The sequence below is a fragment of the Daucus carota genome, chromosome 2 (genome assembly GCF_001625215.2).
Source record: "Daucus carota subsp. sativus chromosome 2, DH1 v3.0, whole genome shotgun sequence".
Taxonomy (NCBI): Eukaryota; Viridiplantae; Streptophyta; class Magnoliopsida; order Apiales; family Apiaceae; genus Daucus; species Daucus carota.
The window spans coordinates 50,682,376-50,694,658 of record NC_030382.2 but is presented as its reverse complement, the minus strand read 5'-3'; the positions used below and the strand labels follow the sequence as shown (position 1 = coordinate 50,694,658).

Genomic DNA, 12,283 nt, shown 5'->3' with positions numbered 1-12,283 from the left:
CTATTTTCTTAGCCAGTAGAGTACACTGGTATCTTGCATCACTTTGTTCGGTGTTCACCCATGCGCACGGGTGTCACAAAAACAGCATAATTTGACCGCACTATATTAAATCGAACCACAAGAAATGGTTTTTAATTTTTTTGATGTGTTTGTGATTTGAATTTTCTATATGACACGACGCGAGTTGCAGCTTGACATATTATTAGCATGGTTCAAATCGCACCGTATCACCAGGCGGAAGTATCCGTGATTAAGAGGCTGCAGCCAGCTCCACCTAAGATTTTTATAAAAATATTATATCTATGTGTTGGCCCAATAAAGTTTTAGTCCGGGGAGTCCAAACCTTTATACCTAATGAATCCACAATCTAGCACAGCTTCTCGATTCTCAACTAAAAGTGTAAACCCCTCTGTTGTCTCTGTTCTTAAGAAGTCGCGCAACTAAAATCGCGGCTCTATCGCCACTTCGCGGCCCTCCTGCTCCGCAATGTAATTTTTATTTTTTAATTAATTTGATTTTTATGAATTAGCTTGTTTTGCATATTAAATTGATTATTATTTTTATTATACTGTTTTTTATTATCCGATTAAAAGAACATTAGGCTATTTTTGTTGTATATTCGAGATAAATGAGTTGCTTAATATAAAGACAAAAAATTGTAAGAATATTGACAAACAAGAATACATTAAGACTGGCCAGCGGTGATGACTTACTTACAAATTCTAAATTTTTAGATGTTTGATTATTTAATTGAAATTTATTTCCACGCAATGATCAATTGTAAGTTTTGGTTGGGTCGAGTTATGAAATAGAACACTGACCCTTTTTATGATTCTGATAGATATACAATTCAAATATATTACTATCTTAAATAATAAGATAAAATTGAATTATTTTTTTATTATATCTATAAGAATAGGACATTGTTGGATTTTTTTTATTTTTATTCTAAAAATGATATTGTTGGACTTGCACTGATAATAAATATGAGTGTGATTGGAAAATTTTACATGAATATCAGTTCGATAATTTTAGAGGTTATCTATATTTATCTTTAAATTGGGGTTGGTTGTTTTGCATTTAGGAGCAACTTCCGCTAGGGCTGCACATGGGCTGGGTTGGGCCGGTTTCGGCCATTCAAGCGACCCAACCCATTTAGTACGGGTTAAAAAATTTAACCCATTAATCATAAAAAGAATTAGAAACCCAACCCTACTAATTGTATGACGGGTTGGGTTGGTTAGGGTAGGGTTGACCGGGTTGAAAAATTTGCAAGATAAGCATAATCCAAAATATGTTTTGCACCATTTTGTTGTATACAATTAGCAATAACATAGGACATTGCACCGATACAAAATATCAGGTGCTTTTAGAATGCAGATATTCTCTTCATACTAAGGTGGGCAGCTGAATCTTAATACACTACTAACTATTAAAAATCATGTTTCCGCCATGATATATAATCATAAGAACTAGCAATGTGAGTCGTTTGATTTGAACTATAAAGCTTTATTTCTAATTGTTTCTGCACACTGCACTACACTCACTGCACATTCCATCATCAAATAAGTAAATATAGTTCCGTGAGCAACCAAAAATATTCTACTCCCTCCGTCTCTTATTACTTTTCATGTTTCTCTCTAGCATGTTTGCCAATACACACTTTTGATTCTTAATATCATTAATTTTGTATTAGTATTAAATATAAAAATTTCATTGTATTAAAGTACTCGTGAATACGAATCCAACAAGATCACTCACGACTACATTTAGTCTTATAGATTAGACGTAAATTAGTAATTAGTCTCATGTTATGCACAGTCCCGACATATCAAACGAGAAAAGAATAAAGAAACGGAGGGAGTATCAGAGTGTTAATGATATATTTTGACCGGGTTGGGTTGGTTTAAGGTTTTTAAAAGTCATATTTCGACCCAACCCATTATAAACGGCTCAACCAAAAATCAACCTAATTAACCCACGGTTTGGAATGAGACGGGTTAGTCGGCCTAGTTCAAGGTTGGGTTGGGTTGGTTTGAGCGGGTTGGACAACCCATGAGCAGCCCTAACTTCCGCCCTATACGAGTCCCGTTCAGCTTATCTCTTTTTTTTAGAAATAAATTATTAATCTTAAAAAAAATACGTATCTTTTAAAAAAAAGTGACTTTTTTAAGTAAAGAAAATATATTAAAAATCTATTGCGTACAAAATTTTAAAATATTTATTACTATTACCTGTTTTGGAAATAAGAAATTTTTTTATGCGATTTCCTTTTTAAAATAAGACTTTATTTTTATTAAAGTAATTATTGTCAAACATATTCGTGATATTTAAGCTTAGATTTTAAAATAATTTTTTGATTTTAACTAAATAAGATGTTTGTAGAAGGCTTATCAAATTTATAAGTAAGTTAGAAATTAACTCAAATTATGAGAATAATAGAAGAAGGTTGGAATAATTTACCGTAGTTTTATAATTTTATAGATAAATATTAATATAATGGTTTAAATGTGTGAAGTAACAAATTCAAATTAAATATTACGCCCCACATGATTTAATAACTCCGAGTAGAGTTGAGACCTTTTTCCAAAAAAAAATACGATGGTTTTCGTATTTACTTTGTATATAGTTTTGCTAATTGAATATCCACTACTTATGCTTATTCCGAAAAAAAGTTTTTAATGTATATTATTTGTTTGGGTTTTATATCAAATTGCCCCCCGAACTCGTTAAAATGTATAAGGTACCTACTCAATCTTTTAACATATTAAAATCGTTATATATATGACTAGGGCTGAGCATTCGGTCGGTTCGGTCCAGAACCGGACCGAACCGAAAGAACCGAGAACCGAATTTGTAAATTTTCCCGGACCGAACCGGACCGAAATTGTCATATGGACCGAACCGGAACCGAACCGAAATAATTCGGTTCGGTTCGGTTCTTCCCTTTAGAACCGTAATTATGTTAAACAAGCTGATGCATTAGTTCAACGAGTAAAAATGTATATCGCAGCTAGTGAACATAAAGTGAACAAACAAATCAGAGAACACATAAGATTGTGTTAGTATATCAGATGTGCAATTGTTACTTGCAAAACAATAACTCGACACAATCTGCAATGGCTACTGCCTGCTGCTACACATCTGCAACACTCACTGTGATTTGTGAATCTTGATTCTTGAATCTGTATGTCTGTTCTGCCATCTATGATTTATGAGTCGGGGTCATTGAATCTGGGAGTCGAAAATGGAGTATGTGGTTACAATTACAAGAGATACAACATAAATCAGTAATATATATTATATTTAATATATTAAATATAAATAATTCGGTCTATTCGGTCCGGACCGAATTTTTTTAAAAGGAACCGGACCGAACCGAAATTTAATTCGGTCCGGACCGAAAAACCGAATAGACCGAAATTCTGAAAAAATTGGAACCGAACCGGACCGAATTTTCACAGTTCGGTTCGGTTCTTCGGTTCCGGTTCGGTTTTGCTCAGCCCTATATATGACGCTATTAATTTTGACTACTAGTACTCGCACTCTCAAGCGATTGCTCAAAACTCAAATGACATATCCTACAAACCCATTCCACATCCAAGCTTTCCCCGTTCCGAAAAGATCTCACTAATTAATAATCATATATCATAAAATTCATTGAAATCTAAAAAGATGATTTACAATGTTGGCAACAACCATAGTCTTCAAAAGTTTCATATAGTAAAAGTTTGAACTTAGCATTTTTTGTTAAGAGATTATAAGAGATTAACAGCCTGACATCTGTAATGATTTGATTTTAATATGTTAAATGAGTCGTACATACTTGATACATTTTAACGAGTCCGACAACCCCTTTGATATAAAACCCTTATTTGTTTATGAGTCGAGTTATGCACTCTCAGTCATAATTGAGTCAAAGTTTCGCGCTCTCATTTCGACTGTAACTTACTTTTTGACATGTATAAAAATATAATTGCTATATTCAGAATCATATATAATACTGTATCAGTTAATAATTTTGAAGCAATTTAAATGAGGAAGATAGAGTATTAAAATCCGTTATATACTCATTTAACTAAAACAAATAATACGAATATGTATAGAAGTTATATTTGATTTTAAAATCTTTAAGAATCCATAATTTTTTTCTAGAATAGTTATCAAAGTATATTAACTAATGACGGAGGAAGCTCACAGTAATATCTAGCGGCAATATTAGATCCGACTCAATCCCTAACTTTATTTACGGAGACAAAACTCTAAAATCACCCGATTAACCTGAAATGATAAGAAATTAGAATTTCATTTTTAAGAATTTCATTTTTTCAGTTTTAATCAATTTTAAGTGATTTTAGCTTGACTCAAAATCAATCTGATTGATGGCTGCACAAATACAGCCTGTTATTTGAAATTGACAACTAGTATATACTTAAAAAAATAGGTAGCGGCAAAGATGAGTGAGTACTGAGTACCATATTAGTGCTGAATCATACTAGTGCTAAATCATACTGATATGTCTATGAAAACAGAGCATAAATGGTAAGTGGGGAAAAGAAAAGGTTAAAGTAGACCATGGACAGGGGACTGGTAGGTGGCTATTCATTTCTAGTTTTCTGTCACTGTAGATTTCAAGGTCGACTGGCAGTTTTGCAAAATGTATGTCAATTAAACGTGTCAAGTAGGCACAGTGCACACGTAGTATATACTGTAGTATTTCTTACCATGTCACTGAAGGCGCAGCAGACTAGTAGGTACGCGAACTCAAGTACAAGGAGTATCCGTTATGTATGTAGTAGGTACGTGTGATATCGTGAAAAGGGTCCAATTTAATTAGGTGATGTTTGGTGTGTAGTACAGTTAGTTTAATAAATCTTTAATTTAATAAGCCAAAAATAAGGTCCGTGTTTATTAAATATCGGAGTTATGATCTCCATCAATTATTGCTTTCATCAGATCTTTTGAAAAGTAGCTTAAGGGGGGACCTAGCTGCCAAAAAAAACTTAAATTAATACGCCGACTGCTGCGGAAACAGAGCAGCAGTATTCCCTTCATCCCGTTGCTCTTTGAGGGCAAACATCCAAATTTGAGGCAGATTACCCCAAATTCTCTTTCCAAAAAGTAATTCAAATTTAGATCAGTGAATAGTACTGATCCAAATTTGGATCACCACTGTTCACTGATCCAAGTTTGGATCACCTACTTTATTATAAAATAAAATAATGATTATTTCTATATCTTTCGTTTATCGACTTAAAATTAATTTGTGATTATTAATATTTAATTAATAATAGTTTATAATTAATAATTAATATAATTAATGTTTTAGTAAAAACTTAAAATAATAGGAAAACAAATTTCATTGAAATTAAAAAAGAGTACATTACATGCATAAAATCAAAAGTACATAAAATGCATAAAATAAAATTACAATACCGGGAAATGACTAGAAAACAGTGCGATGAATATAAATTTTGATTTAGTCGAACATATTATTTCTGTTAGCTCCGAGATAATCAAAATATTGTCCGTAACTATTTATATCATTTTGAGATCCATTTCCTTGATTTAGAGATACTTTGATCGATGTTAAAAAAAATAATTAAATTAATTAATTAAATATGATATAAGTAGTTAATAATGAATAAAAATTAAATTTAAGATTATATAGTTTAATGTAAAATTTATGTAATATAATATACAAAAAGTAATTTGGATCAGAATTTGGATCACGCTGCTGGAGTTGGTTAGAAATTTGGATCAGTTGATGATCCAAATTTGGATTTTTGAATCAGAACTGCTGAAGATGGCCTGAGAAACGTTTAACATTTTTTCATATATATATTTTTAATAGTTAATTTATATAATCAATGTTTACTATTTTTCTTTGTTTACTTGTTTCAAAGAATAAATATCTTTTGGGTTTTATATCAAACTAGCCACTGGTTATGTATCTCACCAGGGACTCATTTAAGCCACTATAAACCAAATATATATCATTTTACCCACATCACTATTCATACCTCTTTACTTAATCATTTATCAAAAATTAACCGTTTAACTTTTTACTACAAAACAACTTCGAGTACTTTCATAATTGTCTCTAGTATTTATGAGAATAATTCGGAAATTTCTAAATCAACATAACTATGTAGTTACAAAAATATATAGCTATAAATATATATTTATGTGATCACCTTAGCTATGTTGCTTTATAAATTCTCAAATTATTTTGATAAATACTAAAGAAAATTATGAAAGTACTCGAAGTGATTTTGTAGTAAATAGTTAAACGGTTAATTTTTGATAAATGATTAAGTAAAAAGGTATGAATAGTGATGTGGGTAAAATGATATATATTTGGTTTACAGAGGCTTAAATGAGTCCCCGGTGAGATGAGTGGGTCAAATGAGATATTTTGACGTAATGGGTGGCCAGTTTAATATAAAATTTCATATAATATTAGATTATTGGCCATATATCATATTGGAATTAATCGTTTCCCATTCAATCAAAAGAATTAATATGAATAAAATTAAAAAAATCTTATTTTCTTATATATTTATTGTCCATCAATCTAAATTCCTATTAGTGACATTTTCATTATTTTGAAATGAATAAAAGTCATTGCTCCTATATATACGCAAGCAAGCACATGCACACACTCAACAAACAAAACTTGATACATTGCTCCCCGTATCTAGATCTATTCTTGAAAAGGTAAACAATTTGTCTACGACACATTTTTTCCCTCTTCTTGATATTTAATTTTAACTAAAAATTTATTTGGTTTTTGTTTGTGCAGGACCAGATCTCCCACTCAAATGGCACCCACAGTGATGGCGCCTACAACTAATGGCAACGGTCATTCAACAAATCCAAAGACATTCAAGGTGTTCGTGGGCTACGATTCCCGCGAAGATCTCGCTTACCAAGTCTGCGAGTATTCGATCAAGAAAAGATCTTCGATACCGGTAGAGGTGATCCCCATTAAGCAAACCGAAATGAGGGAGCTGGGATTGTACTGGCGCGAGAGAGAAAAAGTGGAGAGCACTGAATTCTCCTTCACCAGGTTCTTAACGCCCTACCTGGCGAATTACCAGGGCTGGGCCGTGTTCGTTGACTGTGATGTCTTATACTTAGGGGATGTGAAGGAACTCGCTGACTTGATCGATGATAAGTACGCTATAATGTGCGTTCAACATGATTACACGCCCAAGGAGACGACTAAAATGGACGGAGCTGTGCAGACAGCTTATCCGAGGAAGAACTGGTCCTCAATGGTTTTGTACAACTGTGGGCATCCGAAGAACAAGGTTCTGACTCCGGAGATTGTTAACTCGGAGTCGGGTGCGTATCTTCACAGGTTCCAGTGGCTGGAGGATCACGAGATCGGATCCGTTCCTTTTGTGTGGAATTTTCTTGTAGGGCATAACAAGGTTGTGGAGGATGATCGTGAGAGTACGTATCCGAAGGCCATACATTACACGCTGGGAGGGCCTTGGTTCGAGGACTGGAAGGACTGTGAGTTCGGGGACTTGTGGCTCAGTGAATTGGAAGAGTATCAGAAGGCGGCCGAGAAGAGTACTGTATATTAGCTTATTATTAATTTATGTCAAGAGTCATATGCTTTGTGATTCTTAAGTATCGTTGTAATGCATTTACATTTGTTTCCATATCAGTTCCAAACACCAAGGAATAATAATACAGTTGCTTCCTGTTATGCCTTGCTATAATACCTTTTTTTGGGTGAAATAAATCGTTCAGAGGAGTATCCATTATGCTACAAATATTTTCCGATTTGGGAATGAATGACTCAGATTTTGGATAATATCTGGCTGGTTCAGGGTTTCCAGACAACATATATGAATTTATTGATGTGTTGTTGATTGCTGCATCCAGAGTGGGAGTAATTGCAAGTGCAAGCTCAACTGCTGCACGGGGACAGCGAGTAAGACTTGAGGGTGTCAATGTCCCCACCAAACCAGAACTTATTGTCCATTTCTGTCCGGACATATAATGATATAACCACTCTTTCAGTCTTTTGGAATATTTACTTTGTTTTAGAATATTCTCATTTACTTTTACTTCCTCAAGTGCGTTGTATTTTAAATTACACAGGATTTTTTTTTTGTTTCTATTTAGTTTATTATTTAAGCTGACTTATTAATTGGTTATCAGGTAGTATTAGAGTATACGTTTGTCTTTTCGACGAGATTTTTTGACGTCAGTGCCATCAGATTATCACCATGATTAATCAAGAGAAAATGTTATTCCGATACTAATTATAAAATGTTGAGACAACTAGAAGGCTTTCGATATATTCGCCTCACATTTCCGGGGAAAAAAATTGTTAGTAATATTCAGAATATTAATAATCATTTTCTTAATCTATTCTTACATGATTGTTATTTCCAATCTTTTTCATATACAGAATACTTGCAACGAACAAATACAATAAATATTAAACAAAATGAAGACACTAAATATACAGTCAAACAAGAATATAAGGAATATGAGATGGGCACAAAGTCTTCACCACGTTCCTTATTCTCATGAAACAATATATTAATCTATATATATATACAGAAAGTGGTAGTTAGAGGTTAAAACTTAAAACAGGTCGAGTCACAATTATAATGCACGCAGCACGTCAAACAGATAGCCACACAAAAAGATAGAAAATTAAGAATATTATTTGCAAATTTTAAACATCTGAGAGAAAATAGGTTCAATAACATTAAGTTACAATCTATTATATATCTAATAGACCAACTATGAGTAATTTAAATCAAAATGACTAAACTACCCTTGCTCATTATACATAATTTAATTCAAAAAGACCAGACTACCCTTACTCACTATTAATATTTACTTTTAATACCAACCTATTTATTAGACATTAATGTCTCTTCATTAATATGCATTAATTACTTTATAATTAAAACTCTAATACATATAAGTATATAACATTTATAGTTATGATTTAATAAATAAATAAATATCCAGTATTATAAAAAGCGAGAATAAAAATATCGACGATTAATCGAAATGGTTAACATGGTCATTATTTGATTAATTTAATATTATATATGTAAAAATAATATATATAATCATTTTTAAAATTTTAATTTCTCTTCACAAATTTTGTAAATTTTTATATTTTGCATGATTTTCGACCCATTATTCAAATTTTTGACCAATTAGACATTGATTAAACAGATTTTACCAAATCGGATCAAAATCCGTCCGACTATTGATCAATAGGTTAACTCGGCCAATTTTTAGAATGTTTAATTGTTATTATTTAATAAAATTATATACATATGTATTAGAATAACTATAAATAATATATATAACTATATGACAAAACTCTAATTCGGCAAGAATCTCATTTTTCGTATTAAATTTTCAATAATTTTAGGTGAGTGGTAATTTAATTATATAATTTTATATAGTGTACTATATTTTTTGTATTTATATTTTAATAAATATCATAATAGTGAGGATATGTGTACATATATACATCAATATAGAGTGTATTTGGGTAAATCTTATGAAAAGTGACTTCCTTCTTAAAATAAAAAAAGTGGACTATTTGTGAGAAGTGAGTCAATACTTATAAGTGATTAAAATGTTTGAAAAAAAATTAAAGTCCTCAAAAAAAGTTAGAATTTCAAGTTCCTATGCGTGCTTGTGACTTTTTACACAAACAGGTAAAAAAACATATGCGACTATATTAGAAAAAAAAAGCCAGAAGCAAGGACAGATATACACATAATATGACTTAAAATACAAATAAATATTAAATTGAAATTAAATTTACAAATAATCTCAATTTAAAAACGATGAACAAAAAAATATGAGATACATTAATTTAATTCAAAACGACCAATTTACCCTTTGCTCATTATACAATATTTATATATATATAAAGGTTATTATTGAATTTTAACACTAATGTATTTATTAGACATTAATGTCTAATCATTGTAAATTAATTCGATATGACTAATATACCCTTCTCTTAATACACATATTTTAATATATATATATAAGTTACTATTGACTTTTAATACTAACGCATTTATTATACATTAATGTTTAGGCAATGTATTTATTATACACATTAATTATAACATGATCATTATTTGAAATTATTTTAATATTATACATATAAATAATATATATCTAATCATTTTTAAAATTTTAAATTTTCTCCACAAATTTTGTAAATTTTAATATTCTACCTGATTTTTGACTGATTAATCCAATTTTGACCAATTAATCATCGATTTAATCGAATTTTACCAAATCATATTAAAAATTCGTCTGTTATCGATTATTCGGTTAATCGGCCGATTTTTAGAATATTTAATTATTGTGATTTAAGAAAATTATATATATGATTTAATAAAATCATATATATGATTTTTTAACTATACGACAAAGACTCTGATTCGACAAGAATCTTATTTGTTTTTATCAAATTTTCAATAATTTTAGGTGAATGATAATTTAATTATAGAATAAAATTTTAAATAGTGTATATTTTTTATATTTACATTTTAATAAAGATAATAAGATAATAAGTAAATATATTTACTTATTATATTTAGACATCAAGATACACTCGTACAAGATATTGACATCAAGTACATTTAGACATCAAGATAATAAGAATTAAAATACAAGTAAATATAAATTTAAATTATATATAGGAAAATTCTTGATGGTACCCTCGTAGAAGTGGTTTTTTTCAATGGTACCATCGCATTTTTGACTTCTACCGATGGTACGTTCGTACTTTTAATTTACTCTCTATGGTACACTCGTGTACTTTTTATTTACTCTATATTGATTACAAACTTAAAACAAATTGTATATTTGAAATCCTTGCGAAAAGTTACATAAAATAGACCCTTAAATCATGTAAAACAGAGTCAAAATGATGGTATTCTTTCTGAGCAGTTTAATGTTCGATCGTAGATGAAGGTATACTCTTTTGTCATAGTCAAAACTCTAAGCTGATGATTGCTGCGCGGCTGCTGACATAATGAGATGTTATATTTCCAATTGTATTTAAACATCATGTAATATATAGGGAATTTAACAACTGTACTACTTTTTAACATAATTATTGCAAAAATACTATAACCTTCTAATCCTTGCAAATATACGACTTCTTTTCTAAAAACATTTAGAAGTTTACATTTTTGCGTATAGGCTTTACGAAGCCAGAAAAATGGGGTTTTCGGACTTTCTGAAATTACTCGTAACAAAGTCAATCTTTTATATCCACTTTCTCTCTACCTTTGGCACGGTGGAGAAGCCCTACGACGGCGGATGGCGGCGGTGGTTCTTGATTTCATTATCCTCTCTCTTTCCCCTTTCTCACACTTTTTCTCTCTATCTCTCTCTTGTTAATTGAACATCTGCTTTTAATTGATTTCATAACATAAGGAGGTGGAGAAGTCTGGGCACTGGCGGAGGATTGGTGGTGGTTGGAGGTGACGTTGTTTAGTTAATGGATGTGGTGATGTTTGTGAGCCGGATCCTAGCGGCTAGCTGTGATTAAGGTGAAGTTGCAGCTTTTTATAATCGTTTTTAATTGGTTGCTTTTAATTGATTTTATGGTTACTTTTAGTTGATTTCATAGTTATATTAGTGTTGGCCCCGTAGGGGCACTCACATCATTTTTCGCCAATTGCAACCACTTGCAACTCATTATGCAAATAACTATAATTTTTAATTAGATTTTTTCAAAGTTGCATTTGTAGTTGCATATGGGGTTGCTAACGGTTGTAGATATGATTGCATATGCAACCACCGTATTTTTGCAAATATTTGTTGAATTATAGTATTTTTACAATTTGTTTTAAAAAGTCACAGTATTTTTGCAATTTTTTTTTAAACTTAGGTATTTATGAAAAAAGCCCTAATATATACTGTAGTTGATGATAAAAGAAGCAGTTTGGCTGCTGACATAATGAGATGTTATATTTCCAATTGTGTTTAAACATCATGTAATATATACTGTAGTTGATGATAAAAGAAGCAGTTTGGCTGCTGACATAATTAGATGTTATATTTCCAATTGTGTTTAAACATCATGTAATATATACCGTAGTTGATGATAAAAGAAGCAGTTTGGCCAAGCATCCCGGTACAGGGGCTAATGACCAGAAGCCTGAAACAGTGATTACCCAGTAACTATTTTTTTTATTCTATATATCTAAGTATCTGACACATACTTGTAGCAGTAAAATCGAATCTTGATCAA

At 31.0% G+C, this 12,283-nt stretch overlaps 1 protein-coding gene across 1 annotated transcript; it reads left to right on the top strand.

Annotated features, from left to right (window-relative positions):
- The first annotated feature begins 6,580 nt into the window (after positions 1 to 6,580).
- Positions 6,581 to 7,723, top strand: LOC108206917 (protein CDI-like). Its single transcript, XM_017377348.2, has 2 exons — positions 6,581 to 6,720; positions 6,806 to 7,723. The coding sequence occupies exons 1-2, from the start codon at positions 6,614 to 6,616 to the stop codon at positions 7,596 to 7,598; spliced, it is 900 nt and encodes a 299-aa protein (XP_017232837.2). The 5' UTR covers positions 6,581 to 6,613; the 3' UTR covers positions 7,599 to 7,723.
- The last annotated feature ends 4,560 nt before the right edge of the window (positions 7,724 to 12,283 follow it).